The following is a 21,182-nucleotide window of genomic DNA, read 5'->3' on the forward strand; positions in this document are numbered from 1 at the left end:
TCTTTTGAACTTGTTCAGCACCTCCCTGCCCGCCCCGTCCGCTGGTGATCCGTCCTTCGGCACTGACAGACGTCCCCCAACACAGCCCTCGAGCCTGTCCTCCCAGCTGCACCCGGGCCCTGGCCCTCGGCCTTCCCGTCGGCACAGTGGACCCGCATCCCTACCCCGGCCAGCCGGCTCCTCCCCGTGTGCTCTTCTTCCTTCTCAGTCAGCCCCTTTCCTCCATCCTTTCCCCCTTCTCTACTGTATAATCTACACTGAAAATAAAATTTAAAAAAAGACGAGAACCCCTCTGGAGGCTCCACCACCCTGGAATCCTCACCTCCCTCCTCTGCTCCCTGAGGGTGCCGAGTCCACCACCCTCAGGACTTTTAAACTTTCTGCTCCTTCTGTCTGGGAAGCTCCTCCCCTTGACCCCTGGGTCTCAGATGTCACCCCCCAGAGAAGTGCTCCGTTGCAGGCTCTGTCATGTGCTGCCCAGATCCCCTTCAGGACTGGGACTGATTCTGGCTGTGGGGAGATGGCCCTCGGCTGGCAGCGCTCCTTGGGAATCACTCTGGCTGAGACCCCGGCCCCCAGATGCTGCCCCAAATCCAGGTAGCTCCAAGGGCTGTCCCAGCCCAGAGGTCTCGGTGGGGGCAGTGGAGGCTCCGGCCCAGCTTCTCCCTTCCATACGGGGCTCGGGCGGCTCTCATCAGCACCCGCCCTCGTTCTCAGAGTCGGCTTCCCAGAACACCCAAACCCTGACCTCCATCCAAGGTCACCCGACCCCTCATCACCTCGCCTTGCTTCACCCCTCCGTGTAGCTTCTAGCATCGATATTTGTGTTAACTTCTCATGTCTGCTGCTTATCACTAGAACCTAAGTTCCAGCAGAGCCCGGGGCTGGTCTTGTTTATCTTTGCGTCTCCAGAGCCCACACTGGGGCCTGGCCCAGAAGACAGAGTTGTCGGAGGAACAGACGAAGTGACTCACAGCCTCTGTGCCTCTTACCCACTTGTTTAGGATTACAGATAACGTACACACAGGGTTTACACAGCACACTTTCTGAAGGTGTCATGATCAGATCACTATGTTCAACCTTAAGTCTTCCTTCAGAAAACAGTATGAAAACTGAAGAAAATGCAGAAAAAGGTCACTACAGGTCTAAAGGACTGCAGCCACGAACAAAAGCAAGGAGAGCTTAAAACCTGATACAGTCTGGCAAACGATGGGCCTACTGTGTGTAAACTGTCATTTACAGATAAACTAAAAACAGAAGGGGGACTGAAGGTAAGGAAGCTGAAAGGCTGTGTGGCAGGGGAATCTGCAGGCCCTGGGAGGGAGTCTCCACCCTGCCTGGGGGTCAGCACCTTCCTGTGTGGAGGGAAAAGCACCCCGCGTCACCAGAGCCTGCTGTTCAGGACCGCGGTACACTGGGCCTTACTCACAGGAGACGTGGTTTCTGGTTTGGACACTGGTGCTTTAAAGGTAGAAGCGTTTTGGGAAACCGCTCCTTTCTTTTCTGCAGCCGCCCCTGTGGACGAACATTCTAAGTAATCCGGTGGGGGGATGACGACGCTGCTTTTCTCAGATAAGTTCATCGTGCTCACGCTCCGTACTGATACCGAGCTAGCGAACAAGAACCAGAGGATACAAGTTAGATGAGACCTGGCCCCTGCACCCCAAACATCCCCAATCTCCTATGGCCAGAACTGCGGTGGATTAATAATCTAATACAGTGAGGGAGGAGGAGATTACCACACACACACATTGTATATGACACTGCAGTGTTTCTGCTGACTTATAAATGTACACTCGAAAGAAATCCTTTAAAAGACATGACAAAGAAAAGGAGAGGAAAACTGGCTCAATTGGGCTGGCTCTTAATTCAAGGAGTTCAGTAAGAAAATACAGCAAAATGCCTTAAGCAAAAGCATCGAGCACTTCGGACTAAAAAATCTCAGAATTTTAACATCCTAAAAATATTTAGGGGTGTCCCTGGTGGCGCAGTGGCTGGGAGTCCGCCTGCCGATGCGGGGGACATGGGTTCATGCCCCGGTCCGGGAAGATCCCACATGCCGCGAAGTGGCTGGGCCCGTGAGCCATGGCCGCTGAGCCTGCGTGTCCGGAGCCTGTGCTCCGCAACGGGAGAGGCCACAGCAGTGAGAGGGCCGTGTACCGCCAAAAAAAAAAAATATATATATATATATATATACACATACACATATGCATATATTTAGTTTCATTTCTTGGCCACTGGCAGCTGAGCTATTCTGCAAGGGACAGAAACACACAGATGGCTCGGAGCAAGTGTAATGGAAGGACTTGCGGGGGGCATCAGGTGCGGCATCCGCGGTCCGCTGGGGACAGCGGGGTGGGTCAGGACGGTTGCTCTGACATGGGAAACACTGTGGCCAAGGTGGTTTGTGGTCAAGACGATGCCACGTTCAGTTTGGACATGTTTCTGAGGACCCACACCACATACAAACATTCACATCTTGGCTGGGAGAGACCTGCCTGGGTTAGTCTAGTCTTGGGTCCACCACTTCCAGCTGCTTGAGCAAGTTATTACACCTTTCTGTGCCCCCATCTTCTCAATTTTCAAGCAGGGACCTATCTCACAAGGTTGTATGATGATTCAATGACCTGGTCAGTGTAAGGCACTTTGGACAGTTCCTAAGTGATGGGTGATAATGATCATTATCTGGATGGGATACAGGCGTGAGGGGGCGGTGTTGGCACAGAGGTGCTGACTGAAGCCCGTTGATGTAATTCAAGCTTAGGGGGTAGACACGGTGGCCCAGGAAGCACCGAAAAGGAAAAAGGGACTGAGGGCAGATCCCGAGGACACCTATGTCTAAGCACAAGGCAAAGGAGAGATCTGAAAGGGTACTGAAGATGGATGGGTGGTGAGGTGGAGGGAAAATAAAGAGTGCAAGGGCAAGAGAACATTCCAGATAAAGTGTTCATCAGTGTTAAAGGCTGCCGAGTAAGACCAAGACAGAGCACGAGGGCCTTGGATTCAGCTGCGGTGGGAGGTGGGGAGAGTGCTTCTGAGGCTAAAGGGGGGTTCTGGGGCGTGTCTCTTTCCAGCAGATGGTCAGTGAAGCGCGTGGGCAACAGAAGTCAGGAACGAAGCAATCATGGAGCAGCAATCCCCCGCAACCCCCCACTACTCCACACCATCTGCGGCTTCCCCGTGGGCTGTGCTACACATGCAGATTAATTCCGACACGCCTGAGAACACGAGGTCGAGGTGCGTTTTCTGCCCCTGGGCCATCTGAGCCACAGGCAGGTCCTACCTTGGCCCGGGCACGCTCACGGTCTCCTCGTTTTCCTCCAGCAACTTTGTGTATGACGACGGGAACCAACCCCTCCTGCAGGTGAAGAGTGGGGGAGAAAAAGACCTTGCTGGGATGCTCCCAGCAGACAAGCAAAGCATAAACACACCCAGGAACGCTCGGTCACAGCGCAGGGGCCGGAACGGCTCGGTCACAGCGCAGGGGCCGTGGCCGGGCCACTCTCATCGCAGTCTCTCATATACAGAATTACTTTTATTTGGATTCCCTTTTTGCCTTTGGTTTCCATATTGGTTTTACTTAATACCTGAATAACCTGCACAGGAACTTGACTTAACCTACTTCCTGTAAAGCTTATGCACGTCCAGTTGAAATGATGACACTGGCATTTAAACTATTCACATGCTAAATCTTAACAAAGTATATCTTGAGAAATCTGAAGTCACGTGAAAAAAACATTTAAAACTACTTTCAGAAGTGACTCCTATTTATTTACGCATCAAATTCATCTATATATGCACACACATACAGAAAACAGTTTGGGAATGACTGGGCATAGAACAACTGCAGTTAACTGTAACTGTCACTAAACTATGAACCTAACTGTGGCGAAAATGCTAATCTGCCCACAAGGAAGACCTGCTACGAGGAGAGACAGCAGCCCTCTCGGCGTGGGACCGCTGGACCCCGTGCGGAGGCCCCTCCCGAGACCTACACTTTGGTGTCCTCATGCTCTCCGTACAGCCAGCCGTCCTTCTCCTCGGAGATGAGCAGCGTGATGACATCTCCCTGCGCGAAGCTAAGTAAGGTCTGGTTCGCGCCGGCCGTGTGCGGAAAGATGGTTTTCACTTTCTGCTTTTTTACCCTGTTCAGTCCAGTGGCAACAGAAACCGATCGCTGTAAACTGGGGTCATCTGAAGAACCTGTCAAAAATGAACCGAGCAGTGATGGCTTTTCAAGGAAGGATGATCAGGCAAGTTCAAAGGAGCCAAGCCCAGGAAAGCACCCGCCCCCATCTCTCCAGCACACTCATTCCACTGAGACACCAATCGGATTATATTTCCACACCTCCACCCATGTCTGGATGGACACGGACAGCAAGGGACAGCAGCAGAGCCATGGCCCGAGGCCTCTCAGAGGAGGATCCCTGTGGCTAAAGGCTCTTTTCCAGACCGAGAGGATAAAGTAGTGTAGCCAAGCTTCATCTGCACTGATTCAATCAGGACGGCTCTTAAAGAGGCAACGTTCTCCACCACCAAGCGGCCCACTGCTTTCCTTGCCGCACTCCCCCACAACAAATCACAAGGCCTGTGCCACAAAAAAGAGAGAAACTGGAAATGTAGACGTTCTTGCTGCCATGGCTGCTCACCTGCGAACGTGGCAGGGATGTAGTGAGGGTGAGTCACATGTATTGACCCCTCCTCCTAGGTGCCCGTGGCAGAAGCAGGAACCAGATGGAACCAGATGCGGGCGGCCTGGCTCCATGGCCTAACACTGCACTCCGTCATGTCTCAGCTCAACGCAGGCTGATATCTACCAGCACTACTGCCACCACCGCACAATTGGAATGGAAAAATTTTTTTCCATATTTTTTTTCCACTCAAATTTTGCTAGCCCACTACTTACTATAAAATAATGCAAAATCTCTTTCTGCATCATTCTCGCAAATTCTTAATAAGTACAATGTAAACTTTGCTAGCTCTTCAACATGCCGCATAGTCTACCTCAGCTGTATCGAATTCAATGATTTTCATTTAGCTTTTACCAATAAGAACCAAAGGATCATTTGAACGATTGGGCGGCACACAGCACTGTATATTTTAACTTTATATTATATATAACTTATAGTTCTTCAAAGGCAAATGGCTACAGAGTATCATCTTTCCAGCTGACATTCTGAAAATCCCATCTCTTCCCCAAGAGCTGCACGTGCTGGACAGCCCGTGGGCTCTCGCGAGCAACACACCGTGTGACTGCCACAACTTCACACCCAAGGGGCCCAAGTCCACCCCAAAAGAGACGGGTCTGGCGCCACGACAGTCTCGAGGTCCTGGGTGCCAAAGACTCTGTGTAGGCAGAGTGGAGCCTAACCAAAGCCACCTGAAATGCCTGCAAACAATAACTGGTCCCAGTCTACTGAAACAGAGTCAACCGGGTTAAGAAATGTAAGCAGTTAGAACCTAAGCCCCCAGAAACCATGAAGTGCTCTGTTAGAGACAATGAAAACACTGATTATAATTTAAACAAAGCTTACTGGTAAGACTGATAACCATTAATTTTGTCATGTGAACTTCTACAGTTTGTTTCATTGAAAAAAAAATGAAATTTTAGTCCAATTGCCACAAATACATAACACAGCGTGAGGCTCTGTAGTTATATCCCATTTCTTTTAAAATATAACACCTTTCAATAGGAATGTTCACTGTATGTAAACATCAATCTGTATATAGAATTGGCATGTGTCAAAGCAACGTGTCTTATGGTTTTAGAATAAACCTAGACCCCATCACAAGGTGTGAGTTCCTCCAAGCCAGTGTGGAGGGGGTGCTACCATACATGTGTATTTACCTCTATCTCAAGGCACACTTATCCTAAATATTTAAAAAATTTTAAAGGTACTTTAAAAGAAATCCAACTAAGTATCTTACCTGTTGAATTATTTTTTCTTTCTGAATTCTGTGCAACTGTGGCTGGGTTATTAAACATATCAATCAAAGGGCTGGTTAACGCTCTGGCTGAAGGAGCCGAGGGGATCTTTGGTGAATATTTAGAAAGGGTGTCATAATCTCGCCCAACCTGTGAAAAATTCCTTATTAGTTTAACATTAGTGTAACACAGCAATGGCATTAGACAGATCCCCAGGACTGTTTTGCATTACATGCTTTAAATTCCATTTTTTCCCCCAATTTTTTGTAGGGCAATGCCCCTTTTTGAATTATTTCAAGAACACCATGTCCTTTTTTCCATTTTTGTCTTTTTTTTTTTTTTTTTAAAGCAGTTATTCCCCATCTTCCCCACCCCTTGAAAAGCACTCATCTCCTTCCTGTCTCTACGGATTTTTAGGCTCCCTTTTAAGTGCTGCTTGGCTAAAGGCATCTACATTTAAAATTATTTTTCCACAGAATTTTGAGTGCATTACTCCATTACTTTCTAACATCTTGTTTTCCAGTATCAGTGGGATTCTCTTTTCTTTATGAGTAATCTATTTTTGCCCTCTCTGAAAGTTTTCAGAATCCTCTCTTTATCGCTAGCATTCTGCCGTCTGTTGAGGTTCTGGTCTTTTCTATTCAGCCAGGATCACCCTGCCTGCTGTGTTAAAGGCCAGTCTACCGCAGTCATCTCTGCCGGACCTCGGTTAGAGCAGGGTGGGGGTAGAAGTGGTGGGAAACAACAGTGTGTACCCGCGGGCTAGCCGTGGCCTAAGAGAGGGAGAGGGTCGATGTCCGGTGTCCGCGCTGCTGGAAGGATGGAGTCGCCATTTACTGGACGGGAAAGACTGAGGAGAAGCGGGGTTAGAGTGAGAGAGCCTCAGGTATGTGGTTTTGGACACGCTGAGTGGGAAGATCCCCACTAGACATGCGGGCGGTGAGGCCCCAGGCGGCAGCTGGACGTACCTCCCACGTTTCAACCCAGCTAACATTGATAACCTCTTTGATTTTTTTTTTTTTTTAAATCCTGTTTTTGCACTGTATTTTGGGAGAGTTCTTTGGCTTAATTTCCCAAGCTGATTCATTCTGCTAAGGAGCCCAGCTCTTGTTTTGGGGTGTTTTTGGAGGGGACGAGGGGGAAATGAAAAACTTTTAGAAAAATTTGGAACAGGTACAAAAGTAGAGAAAACAGCACAATAAATCTCCATGTACCCAACACCTAGCTTCGACAATTACCAATCCACGGACATTCTCGTTTCCCGTATGCCCCATCCATCTTCCCCCACAACTGGATTATTTTGAAGCGAATCTCAGACATACCATTTTAACTAGAAATAATAATCCTTTTAAATTTCCAAGACAGCTGACTCTTCTCTGTGGTTGTAATAGCCTTTCATCTCTTTTCTCCTCTGCCCTGTTGGCTCTGTTGCCCCCTTTACTCGTCATTCCAGTTTTTACTTTGGTGCGTCTTTTTATGACACTGGTTTCCCCCACCTGTTCAGTGACCGCTGGTTGTCTGTCCATCTTTGTACTGGGTGGCAGTCCCCATTCTTTTTACTGTACATGACAGTCTGTGTCTTCCCCGTGCTCCTGATCGCATGCGATGTGGGGAAGAGGTAAGACACACCCCCAGGAGTGAGCCCCACCCTTCGGTCCACACATGCTGTTTCAGTTCACAGATGAAAGCCCGGGCTGCCTGTGGTTTAGCACAGGTGGGACAAGCGGAGAGACCAAGCAGCCTGGACAGTCTGAACCAGCTCCCCAGCCGACAACACTCAGGACACCCCAGCTTCTTCCCCGCTTCTTGGATCCACTGGCTCTGAACTGACAGCTCCACCCTCTGCAGGAACCTTGCCCTGCACATCTTCCCTGGGGCTGACCTGTCCTTCTATTTCCATTCTCCACACGCTGACCTTGCCTTTCTCGCTCTGGAGACTCCTTCAGTGTTTCTGGTCCATTGTCAGCACCTGCTCTTTATTTTCCCATGCGGTTATGGATCTATTAGGCAGGTTGATGACTGGTCATTAATATCTTTGCTGTCATTTCAGAGGGCTTTATATGGACAGGGAGGGTGGACTGACACATGTGTTCAAACTACCTGCTGGATTTGAATCTCGTCACGTGTTTGTGAAAAAATAATAAAGCCCATATTCAAAGAGCAGTGAACTACGATGCTTGAATTCGTTACCTGGAATACTGGGGTGATTATTTTTTTCCTCAGGTGCCTTATGTAGTGATAAATGGCACCAGAGTTTTGCTAATCTGTGTTCTAAGACACTTTACGCTTCCTTCAATGGGAATAAACTTATAAAGTTGGAATCATTACAATTAAAATCAGTAAAAAAAAATCTCCAAAACAAAGATTACAGTGCTAACACAGTGTGAAACATTTTCACATCTAGTTTCAAATCTGAAGGTAAGGGGATAAAAGGAAAGGCAGGCCCTAGAAGTAGTACATGAGAACCCGTGATTTCCACTAACAAAGAAGGCCTTGGTCTGTCGTGCAAATATGGCTGAAATCTTATTTAGCAAACATACAACCAAAATCTTGAGGAGACAACCAGCTCTTACCATGCTGCTTCTCTCGATCATGGGTGAAGGCAGAGGCGTTCCAGACATTGGGGTGGAGAATGGGGTCTTAATTTCTTCGATCATATTCATGATTTTCTCTGGTACTTTGGTGGCATCACCACATGTTTCTTGCCACTTAGGCAGTTTGGAATTGATCAATTCTGCAGACTATAAATTCAAAAGAAACAAAACCAAAGACAAATGTGTACTGTTGGAAGGACTGACACAAATTACAAATACTACTAATGTATTCCTGGCTTACCACTGGAAGTATGGGAGCTATGAGTTCAATTCAGTGAGGAGCTTAAGCACCTATGGGGATCTGCTGTGTCTTATTTGCTGAGGATGTAGGCTCCTGTTCTAAAGGAATTTACCACCTCCCTCAGGGTGAATACAGAGTTCAAGACTAATACAAGGATTGTACATGATTCAGAAGAAGTTCAAAAACTAAAAGGAAAGGCGGATCAATCCGTCTTAACCCCCATGTTTCCCCGTGGTCCCAGAACTGCCAATCCCCGCTGTCTTCCTCCCACAAGAAGCACCTCTGACTGAGTGACAGGACCAAGAGTGGACTCTGTTTGTGTGTGTACGTTCGTGTGCCCTAAACACTGTCCTAAGTACTTCATCCTTGTTAATTCACTGCATCTGCCCCACAATCCTAAAGTAGGTACCATTCTCATCCTCATTTCACAGATGAGGAAACTGAGAACTTTGAGAGGCTAAGTAACTGGTTAACACAGCCTTCCGTGGTAGATCCAGGACCCTGAGGTTTCAACTACTGGGACCTCAGGGAAACCGGACTGGCGTGTTAGAGGAGTGAATCAGACCTGCCCTGAGAAGTTCCTCTACGGGGACATAGAGACTAGAAGCAGAGCGTGGTGGGTCTTCAGAGTCGGGGGCAGTGTTGAGGGGAAGCCCTGCCCACAGGCCGGCTGGGGCTCTGGGGCAGGCAGACCATGGGCTTTGCAGAAAAGCTGGATTGCAGAACAGAGAGATGCAGAAGGACAGCGACGAGACCCCTTAGCCCCAGAGGCAGAGGCATCTGTCCTGGTTCCCACAGCCTGGCTCTTCCTCCAACTGGACTCCCAGACTCCCCGGAGCCTTTCCGAGAACCCCTTTTTCCAGGGCGGCAATCTAGTTGGAAAAGGGAAGTAGGGGATCTTTTTTGAAACTATTTTCATAACAACCACACTGTTTTTCATCTAGGCTCTGTGTCCATCAGAAGTGGGCTGGGGGAGTTGGTGTAAATCCTAAGCCCCGCCCCTCACACCACCCTGTCCCCTGCCTGTGACGCAGACACACCGCGGACCAACTACTAAGCCTGCTTCATCCAGGACTGGTATCAGGGAAAGCACAAAAGCGGTTTCAGAGACTTGAAGAGACTTCTGCTAGGGAAAGGAGGAGATCTGGCTTGCGTCACACTAAAAAACGTAATAGGGACTCAAGGTTAAGTGTAAGAAAGACTGTCAACAACTAGAGCTCTCTGGAAATAGGCCATGTTGCCTCACGACACAGCAAGGACCCCATTGCTGGGGGCTGGTGTCACCACAGAGAGCTTCAAGGTTGCTTCTGTGCCCCTCCGGCCCACGACCCTGCCCCAATAGGACAGTGTCACCATGGAAACATTAGTATGTATGCACTGGTGACAAAAGCGATCATCTAATGCAGCATATTTTTCTTTCCTGTAACAACCTGAGACCTTAGGTATTTAGATTTGGTAGCTGAATATTCCTTAAAGTTGCAAAAACTTTATGGAATATGTAACCTGTGATATATGCATACATACAAGTCCAAGTTTTTTTTCCCCCTGAAAAGAGGAAGTTGCGCTATATTCAAGCTCTTACAAAGCTTCTCATATCACGGAGTGCTCTCTAAATTACTTTACTATGAATAACAATGAATATTTGACTTCAGTCAATGCTAGTTCTGGATGCTTACATAAGCCCAATAGAATTCATAATTTAAAAAACAAAAAGAGAGGAAAGGAAATTTAACACAGTTTGTAATGATTCCTGGAAATATAACCTCACAACTGCATGAGCTGAAGGAGAGGGATAAATCCAGTCACGCAGCTGATGCGACCTTGAACAGACACACAACCTGAGGAGGAGTGAAAAAGGAGCCCCGACCAGCTGTCCTAAGGCTGTGAATGGGGTCTGTGGCCTGGGATAGAATTTCCAGCAACACCATCTACATGGACCCCCAAGGTGAGCATCTCAGGCCACCCAGGTGGGCTGGACCTGGGGCCTGCCGGGACTCATGCCGTGGTTCTGGGGAAGGCACTGATGTTGAAGATGCATCAGAAAGAGTCTGAGAAAAGCTGACTCATGGGTGAGAAAAGGAAAAAAGGGCCATTTCTCAGTTATTCAATAAGTATGAATGTGTTACTAAATTAAACATTATAAACAAGCATTTGACCATTTCATCTACATTTCTAAAAGTTTACACATTCAAGTTGGTCAAAAATTATTTCCTTGGGGAATTTCCCTGGTGGTCCAGTGATTAGGAATCCACCTTCCAATGCAGGGGACGTGGGTTCAATCTCTGGTCAGGGAACTAAAATCCCACATACCATGGGACAACTAAACCCACGCGTTCTAGAGCCCGCGCACTGCGATGAAAGATCCCTCATGCCACAGCTAAGATATCCCGTGTGCCACAACTAAGACTCAATGCAGCCAGATAAATAAATAAGTAACTATTATAAAAAATTTATTTCCTTGGAATCTTCTCCCTGGCAAAATAAGCCTTTCGCTTTATACTTGGGCACGCATGGAAGGTGAAGCATTTCAAGGGCATTTAAATATGAATAAAATTAGTCCTCACAACGCAATCTGCCACCACACCCACCTGTAAGTGATACTGATGAATGTGATTTGCGAAGCTGCAGTGTTTGTCAACTAGGAAGCAGAAGCGCCTTTTCTCTTCAAGTATAGCTTCTTTGCAACCATCTGCAATGAATTTCTGGATTTCATTCTGGCGAGAAATGATGGTTTCTACATACTAGGAAAATAAATAATAATTATACAAGTATGACATGAGGAATCAAATAGCTACACAGCCTGACACTTATCTTCTCCCATCTTTATGCTTGGTTTATTCTGATAATGGAGTAAGTGCTAAATGCAGATAAACATTAGACAAAATGACGTACTTGTAACCTGATCGGAGCAGATGGCAAATTCTCATTAAGATCCCTGACTCATGCTTGGAGAGAAGTTGCCAAAGGCCTTACATTCCACTAGGTAATCTGCACAAAATATTACTTTGTAATCCAGGGATATGATCATGTTTTACTGGAAAATCGTGGGACCAAAAAGTTCAGAACCAGAAAGTTCAAGTTCAAATCCCAGTTCCAAGTGCCAACCATGTGACTTAACCTAAGCCTCACTTTCCCCATCTGTAAAATGGAGATAGTAATGCTTATACTGGGGAGTCCCTGACCCTCCCTGAGTTGGGAGAAAATGCCAATGCTCTTGATTAATTATTAACTTAACTCTGGGGAACTCTGCGGCCTTCAGCTCCTACCAAGTCGAAATGCTTATTTTTAACTTTCAACAGCAGAACAGTGACGGACGAAGTATAGACTGACTGAGGTGAGCACGCTTCCCCGTTAACTGTACAGATCATCAACCCCAAAATAAAGTAAAATAGTGCTGAAAAGTTCACCTCCATCTCCTTGTGTTCATATTTGAGTGCATTTCGTCCTCCTTGACTTTTCCTTCTGATCTTCTTCAATTCTGCTTGAGATTTCTCCAAAGAATCTAATTTATTCCTGTGTTCTGCTTGGTATCTTTTGAGAGTCGCCTGTAAGTTAAACATTGCACTTATTTTTACTGCAGCACCAGGCAGTGTCAGGCTGTTACTCTTGCTGCATTTCCACTGGGCGTGGTGGCAAAAGGCCCACGCTTCGCGCTGCCCTGCCTGGCTGCAGGTATCCCCACTTCACACCACCCCCCTCCGCTCCTTCGACTTCAATGTCCTGTCCTGAAGTTCCCCATTTATATGATGAGCCCCTGACCAGAAGGGCAGCTTCTCGGAGGAAAACAATGTCGTTTCTTTCTTTTATTCCTTTTTTTCCAAGGTTTTTGGACACTGGGTGGCCTGTAAGTGCTTTGGTGAATAAATGAACAATATCAACTCACACACTTCTGACTGTTTTATGACTTAACGATTTCAAGGAACAGAATGAACAAGAGCCATCGCTTCCGGTGATTCTGAGGGCTGTGAAACAGAGTGTTCTGGAGCCTCACAGACCTGGGTTAGAATTCTGGCTTCATCCCTCATTTCCTGTGTGATCTCAGCAATTACTTAATTTTTCTGAAATCCATGCTTACCCTCTAATCTGTACAGTGGGGATATAGTAAGAGTACCTATGTTACAGAGTTTCTGTGGGGATAAAAATCAGACAATGCACGTAAAGGGCTTGGTATTACATCCTCCGGGCCACAGAGCACGTGCACGCAGGGCAGCAGGACGACTTCAGGGTGACCCCCACCGCTTGCTGCCGTGCGGGGCTTGTGAAGAAGGGGAGCTTCGGGCGGCCAAGGAAGCAGCTAGTGTGTAGCAGAAAGGCGAGCAGAAGGAGCAAACTGCTGGAATCGACACTGCCATAGGGCAGCAGGAGAGAGACGCCACGATGGGACCGGGGCCCCAGGGAGCTCCAGACGGCGTCCTCCCACACGGCTCACGTCTGCAAGTGCCGGTTTGTGAAAGCAACAGCTGCTCTAACGCAGATGCAGGTGTCATCCACATATGCATGTTCCTTGAAAACAATGTTTTCCAGAAGTGTATGATTCCCTGCAGGATTTCCCGCTATGCTCTTTAGTAAAGATCCCAAGTGTTAGCACTTGGCCCACTCAGCCCAAAGGGACCTTGTCGGTGTTACGCGGCTGTGTACACACTCGACACTCGACGGCCAGCTCCATCATACCTGCTGCTGCCAAGTCAGCAGTGGGGGAAGTTGTCCTCGAGCTCAGCCATCAGGCAAGTGCAGCCTTCGCGAGAGCTGGGCCCCCGGCCCCGGGCCACCTCCACCTACGGGAGGTGGAGCAGAACTAGGTACTCACGTTCATATATTTTACATCAAGCTCTGTCTTCTTCTCCAGCTCATGGATAATCTCCTTATGGAATTTTCTGAACTGTGAACACAAGGAAATGAAAAATTCAGACCAGGTTTGAGACTTGAAGTGAAATAAAATTTAAAAATAAGTATATTTGGTAAATATAAAAACAGTTCACATACATTTTCATCAAGGCTCTCGTTGAGTTTCTTGTGGATACTCGAAATCTCTATGAGAACGTGGCCTGTGGACAAAACCAGGTACGTAAGGGCAAAAAGCCATTGCGTGGTTTTTGTAAAGATACGAAGGGAAGTAAAGTGGTGGATGAAGCCCAGTCCCTGGCTGCTCCCAGAGCAGGTGGGCACCAGCCCCATGGCACTGGGAACACCGGCTGCGTCCCGACGGCGGGGGTGGGTCAGATGGACACAGCTGACAGCAAACTTACTCCACAACATCGTTCGTCAAAAGCTCGCCAACTTTGTCTTTAAACTCACGTTGTTCTCTCGCCATTTACTCATTCCCTAAGCTGAATCCTATTTATCTGGTTTAATTGTTAAATTCTCTTACAAGAGATTATTTTGGTCATTATAGTACTAACTATAGGAACAAATGACTTATTTTCATCTAATCCTGGGTAATCTGATTATCTGTCAGGCATAAAAGATAGAGGTTATTTTCTCTTCCTCATATTAGTTCTCATATCATTCTGGAAAATCTCAACACCACGGGAAACTGCAGCAGGGACAGTGTTCTGCCTCGCGTCTCCTGGGGCTACACGGTTCTCTGAAATGACTGCGCAGAAGAGAACGTTCCGGGACAAAGGAGTGTTGCTCCAAAAAAGCAGCGAGATGATCACTTGATTTGCAAAGCACATGTCCTGCGGCTCGCGGCAGGGCGCTGCCTCCCCGCTTCTAAAGGTGAACAAGAGCCCCCCTGCCAACTTCTCTACAGGAACTAAATGGGTCTGATACCCAAAAACTGGGAGCGAAAGAGTTATTTGGAACCACCACCAAATCATCCCAAACCACAAAACATGCCGAGCGGACCATCCTACGGTTCGGTGGGCAGATAAAAAGGAGTTCTTTGGGCAAACTGAAAGGCTGTGGATGAGGGAGAATGAAAAGGACGACTATGGTGGACACGGGGGAAGAGGAAAAGATTACTGACTAGACTCTGGCTTCAGCGAGCACCTCTGTGCAAATGACTTTAGTAGGCCCAGTTCTGGAAACACCTGAAGACATCTGACTCTAAGGGGGCAGCCCAGGCTCTCCCCCATCTTCAGACTCAGAAATTCTGCCCGTCCTGAACACGTCCACCTGGATGTCCCACTAGTCACCCCGTATTCGGCAGGCCTACGAGTGAACCCCACCCCGCCCTCATTGTCTCTAATCCCAGCTCTTGGCTGCCAGCCAGCCAGTCATGAGGGGTCGACACCCCGCCTACGCCCAATGACAGACTCATTCCCTCGTGCCATCACTTGGGCACCTCCGGCATGGAACCATGCCTCTTACTCATCCTGCTTCCTTGGGCAACAAATGTGCCAGCCCTCCCCTACCCAGGAGAGAAGGCACGTGGGGATGACGTGAAGTCGATGTTCACTCGATGACCTGTTCTAGGAGAGGTGGGCAGGGGTCTCCCCAGGCCCTCTGCCCCACATGTTTACACCTGCCAGTTGGACCTCTTAGGAGGCGCCCTCCTCCTTCAAGCTCTTATTTCTCATGACTCCCAGCTTGTTCTCTTCTGGATCTCCTCCCTCACAGGTGCCAGGGATCTTTCCAAATCTACATGTAAAATGTCACTCCCTCCCATGGGGTCCCAGATAAAACAACTCCTCGGCCTGACCACCATGAGCAGTGTTGCTTAAAATAACCATCGTGGGTGGTGGGGACAGAGAATCTCCTGGAAGGATATAACCATGTTAATAGGTTATAAGTACATGTAAGTCCCTAAGCACCACGTGATTCTAGGAACAACATCTGCTGGATAAGCATAAGAGCGAGGGCAGACACGTCCCCAGCACTGATGGTCCACGTGCCAGGGTATCAAGGTACCCACTCTACACCCTCAGTGACACTGACTCCATTTATCCCATAATTCAGTTCTCCTAAAGCTCAACATGAAACAAATAAACCAGAGTTCTTCACAAAGGAAACCTTTATATGACCAAGAATATAATTACATTAATATGTCATTTCATATATTGAAATAATCTGAGTTACCTTCACATCTATTTTAAACCCATAACTCCGAGTTGGAGATGAAAAATAAACAACAACAACAAAAACCACTTCAATTAATTGAAAATCAAGCACTCTATCCTGGGCAAATCAGATCTACTTAAAAAAGAAAAAGGTCTAAAAATAATTTTGCTTAAATCATTCAGAGTGATTCAGGCTAGTAGCAAAGTATTCACATTTTTTTTTTCATGTTGTCATGAACTTAATTTCTACAACCTTATATAACATGGACCTCTGAGAAGCGTGTCAACAGTATGTGCTTGTGCAGTGCCCTCGGGAACGCCAGCGCTGCTAAAGCCGCCAGCGCTGCTAAAGCCGGCGCTCTGGCCTGAGGGCCCCGGCCACCCGAGCCCCCTCCTCACTCTCCCCCTCCTGTCCACAGTCTCTCCCCGCCCCGCAGGCGCCCAGTGAAAAGGCCCAGTGAAACAGCCCATTCACTCTGCGGGCAGAGACGGAACACCTGACCTTCCCCCCTGTTATTCCTGTCCCTCACAGTTCGTGGAATTTAAATGCCAACCTCATAGCAGCAGCCACTGAGTCCTCAGTCATAAAAAGGATTAAAAAACATCTTTACTGTGCTTTTGCAAGCTGCCAAAAGAGTATCTTGAAACAAAATGAAAACAGCCTTTATGTTCAATCTACAGAAGTTTATTCTTAACATAGCAAGTGTTACTTTATGTCTGAAATGTGGTATCGCACGTTTTACTCTTAGCCCTGTAACCTACTTTTTCATAAATTACATTTGGGAAGAAAAAAAATTTTTGAAACGAGAGGGTGCAGTCGAGAAAGCACGGCCCAGATTCTAACGGAGCAGAACTAAGTAAACGCCTGAACAGGAATCAGAGTGTCGATCCCAGAAATTACAGCATCGTATGTGCTGGATCAATCATTTCCTTTTTTCCCTTTTAGGTTCTGAGTTAATATTTTGGGATGAAACTCATAGTAAGTACAGTAATGTAATTCGGTCTGAATAAATTATATTCTTAAATAGCAATATTAAGGGAATTTAAAAATATACAAATTTTTCAAAATCATGAACTTGATACAACTAAAAGTCAATGTCTACCATCAATTTTTCTCTAAAATTCATACAAACAATAGCTCTTCATGGTATCACTCTAATTTTAGGAACTATGAACAAATATGTCCAACATTTTGGACAGTACTGTATGAAGATACACATTTAGCCAATAGGCAGTATGGACTTTAAAAGTTAAACAAAAATTAAATATTACTAGTATGAACACAAAGAAAGTTTTCATCTGAAATACAGGTTAGTCATTGGACTATTAATATATTTTCAACTAGATAATTCTTCATCAATTCACAGTATAAATTTAGAGGAACCAGATGGACACTACTAACAGACGTGAGTAGCACAGAACGTGTAGGCATAAATATTCTTTTTCATTTATATTTGATTGTGGATAATCAGAACATTTATTATTTTCAGATAGCTCACAGAGCAGTGACAGGCACACACTACTTCCTCCGTGTGACTTTGAGTAGAATCAGACAATAAAACAACAAGATGGAAGCCAACCCACTACTGGGCTAAAGTTACACTGTATGGATGAAAGGAAAACTGATAGAAAAAATGTCACTGGAAAAAGGATATACTTTTTCTGAGAGTTTTTCAAATACCCAGTGTGATGCAGAGAAAAAATAATGAAAGTAAAAGCAAATTACACATAGATGGGATACGTTAAAAAACACAAGTATGTACTCAGGGTCACCAACACTTAGCAGAGTCGGAGTAGTACCCACCAACATGTGACCCAGCTTGGAGGGCTTTGCCAGCATCTAAGAATAGCTCCCAATGGCTGTTCCCAAGTCCCTGGATGCAGGTGGAGGTGCTCTTCTCTCATCAGTATTGAAATTGTGCAAATAAACAATGTGCACATAGGCACAATGCCAAGTCAGTGACAGGGTGAGCATTTCATCCAGCGTTCCTCCAAAGTCTAGCTTTTGACTTACCCAATCATAGTTCTACAGTTCTAATTAACACCTTGCATGGAGACTATAATTATTCTACCATTGATCATGATTTATCCCATCTGATGAAAACAAGTGAGACAAACTGAAGTTATACAACAGAATTATATAGTGTTCCAAAGTTCTTTCATTGTCAGAAATGAAAGTAAAGTGCCAAGTAACAATTGACTTTGATAAGAAAAGATGCATGGTGAAATCTCCAGGGTAGCCACTAAAAGAATAAAGTTCATGTAACTATCAAGCTAACAGAGAGGAGAACAAATAGTCAAAAAGAGGACTAGAGAAGAAATTAACATAGGACAGAGAGTAGAAAGCAAAAGTAATTACACTGGAGGTAAATGCAGTATATAGTTTAATTAAAAGACAAAGATTGTTAGGATTAAAAAAACAACACCCGGGGCTTCCCTGGTGGCGCAGTGGTTTAGAGTCTACCTGCCGATGCAGGGGACACGGGTTCGTGCCCCGGTCTGGGAAGATCCCACATGCCGTGGAGCGGCTGGGCCTGTGAGCCATGGCCGCTGGGCCTGCGCGTCTGGAGCCTGTGCTCCGCAACAGGAGAGGCCACGACAGTGAGAGGCCCGCGTACCGCAAAAAAAAAAAAAACAACACCCCACTATATTCTGCTTACAAGAAACCCACTTAAATACAGAAAGGTTGAGAGTAAAAGGATGGAATCAGATACACGGCAAACACTAACCAAAAGAAAGCTGATGCCGGTACATTAAGACCAAACAAAGAAGACAAAATAGTCAAAGAAGGCAAGAAGCATTATTAGAGATAAAGCAGTCATTTCATAATGGCAAAAGGTTCAATTCATCTGGAAGATAGAAAAATTTTGTATTTGTGTGCATCTCAATGTAGTCTCAATGTTTCTAAACCCAAACTGAATTATAAAAAAGAAACAGATAAATCAATAGCCATCATAGGAGATTTTAATATATCTCTCTTAGTAAACTGATAGAACAAGCAGACAAAAAAATCAGTACAGATATAGACGACTGAATAATGCAATAAATAAACGATCTAGTGAACATATTAATACTATATAATACATATAAAGAATACATTATCTAAAGCAGAAACTAACACACCATTGTAAAGCAATTATACTCCAATAAAGATGTAAAAAAAAAAAAAAGAATACATTATCTATATACACCCTACATGTAAAGCTTATCCAATAACTTCATTTTAAAGCAAACACAAAATACTAAAAAGGGGGCTTCCCTGGTGGCGCAGTGGTTGAAAGTCCGCCTGCCGATGCAGGGGACATGGGTTCGTGCCCCGGTCCGGGAAGATCCCACATGCCATGGAGCGGCTGGGCCCGTGAGCCATGGCGGCTGAGCCTGCGCTCCGGAGCCTGTGCTCCACAACGGGAGAGGCCACAACGGTGAAAGGCCCGTGTACCAAAAAAAAAAAAAAAAAAAAAAAAAATACTAAAAAGGAACCACAAGAAAGCCTCCTGGTATTTCAGAAAAACTGAAATTATACTTAGGATGTTCTTTAAATGCACCACAATTAAGCTAGAAATCATTAATAAAAAGGTAACTAGAAAATGTCCATATATTGGAAATGAAACAGACTTCTAAATAACCTGTAAGTCAAAGAAGAGAGCACAATGGAAGTTAAAATGATTTTGAAATGAAATGATAAAAGAAAATACAGCATATAAAACACGTAAGATGCAACTAAAGCTGTGGTTACAGGTAATTTTATAGCCTCAAAATGCATATATTAGAAAAAAATGAGTGAAAAATCAATGCTCTAAGCACCCATTTCAAGAATTTAATGAAATAATACCCAATAATAAAAAGAAATGAACTAGACATAAAAATATGGATGAATTTCAAACACATTATGCTCAATGAAAGCTACGTACTGTATGATTCCATTTATAAAACATTCCAGAAAAGGCAAAACTGACAGTTATCTGATAAACAAATCTGCTTACCCTATTACCCAGCAATTCTACTCCTAGATATTTTTCCCAAACGAGTGCATTTGTTCACCAAGACATGTACAAGAATGTTCACAGCAGTTTTATTCATCACATCTCCAAGTTAAAAACAACCCAAATATCCATCAACATAAGAATGGATAAATTGTGGAATACTCACTCACACAATGGAGGAGCAGGGAGACCTCAAACTGTATATAAACTCCCCTCAAATCCTTGACTAACACTTAAATTGCACATGCTCAGGGTGAGACTAGGAAATGCAGCAAAAGCAACAGTTGGAAGGTTGGAAAGCTTAGCGGATGTTCTCAGGATACACAGTGTTGGGAATATAGAGTTTGAAATTCAAGGTCTGGTAAACACCACAGGCTTCCCACTGAAACTGAGAAGGGCTATACCTTAGGAATGAGGACTGAGTCACAGGACTACGGGCAAAACCAAAATAGATCCACCAGAAAAATGTCCAAAATTAAGCCTCCACAAAGTCAGGTGATTCATCAGTAATTAACTGTCTGCTAGAATAAAACTCCACACTCTTAAGAGGAGGGTAACAGAATCCAAAGTCTCTACAATATTTTACCACAATATACAGAATAGGAAAAAAAAAAAAAAATCAGTAGACAGGGTGAATAGTAAAACTACAAACAAACTCTGAACTCTTTTTCCCAAGAGTTAGTATGGTCATTTTTTGGTATTTAAAATATATTTCATAACTCTAATAATAGTTAAGTTTATTTATAACTTATAACAAACATATTAACATATAAATTTCTAATATAAAATAAAAATTTCTAATAATTCCAAAGCTATTTTAGATGTATTATAGGATCGAGAAAGTGTGTAAATATGTTGATGTTACCAGGAGCCAGGGTTCTCAAACATTTCCAAAATACGTAAGTGTAAGTGCATTTGCTCATTTATTTGTGTATGAATATATGTGTGTATACATATACACACATGTCTATTTTTGTGTATGTACACAATATAAGCTATACACATGTATATATTTCCTAGCTCTGTTGGCTCAAATGACCCAGATGACATCTCAATAGCAATGAGCACACCTAGTACCCAAATCTTGGTTTCTAAAATCATTCCCCACTAAGGGGAAGCAACACTCCTCAGAAAAATGGCTGTGGATTCCACAGCTGAGGCATAAAAGGACAAGATGAGCCCAGAACACACTGTTACGCAAAAGAGTAAGGAAGTGCACAGGAATGAATGAATGAACGAATGAGCAAAAGAGTCAGCTCAAAAGAGCTCCTACAGGCCAAACATGGGACAGTTTGAGCACCAAGATAAGGACAGTAATATATTATAAATCACTGAAAAATTCATAGAATCCATGAGACCACAGCAATAATAAATAGATAAATTTAAAAAGAAAGAAATGAGGGAGAAGGGAGGGCTCCTGCTAAAAGTGGAATGCCA

The 21,182-nt window shown here is 45.2% G+C and overlaps 1 protein-coding gene across 1 annotated transcript in view; it reads right to left on the reverse strand.

Annotated features, from left to right (window-relative positions):
* The window catches only part of BAIAP2L1 (BAR/IMD domain containing adaptor protein 2 like 1), an 85,871-nt gene that overhangs the window by 13,561 nt on the left and 51,128 nt on the right, over positions 1-21,182 (reverse strand). Inside the window, exons 4-12 of the mRNA XM_065893018.1 lie at positions 13,745-13,806; positions 13,569-13,640; positions 12,169-12,306; positions 11,350-11,502; positions 8,500-8,667; positions 5,929-6,076; positions 3,996-4,203; positions 3,284-3,358; positions 1,430-1,610 (exon numbers count right to left, since the gene is read on the reverse strand). Coding sequence (XP_065749090.1) covers positions 1,430-1,610; positions 3,284-3,358; positions 3,996-4,203; positions 5,929-6,076; positions 8,500-8,667; positions 11,350-11,502; positions 12,169-12,306; positions 13,569-13,640; positions 13,745-13,806 — 1,205 coding nt within the window. The remainder of the gene's footprint in view (positions 1-1,429; positions 1,611-3,283; positions 3,359-3,995; positions 4,204-5,928; positions 6,077-8,499; positions 8,668-11,349; positions 11,503-12,168; positions 12,307-13,568; positions 13,641-13,744; positions 13,807-21,182) is intronic.

Source organism: Phocoena phocoena, chromosome 15 (genome assembly GCF_963924675.1).
Source record: "Phocoena phocoena chromosome 15, mPhoPho1.1, whole genome shotgun sequence".
NCBI lineage: Eukaryota > Metazoa > Chordata > Mammalia > Artiodactyla > Phocoenidae > Phocoena > Phocoena phocoena.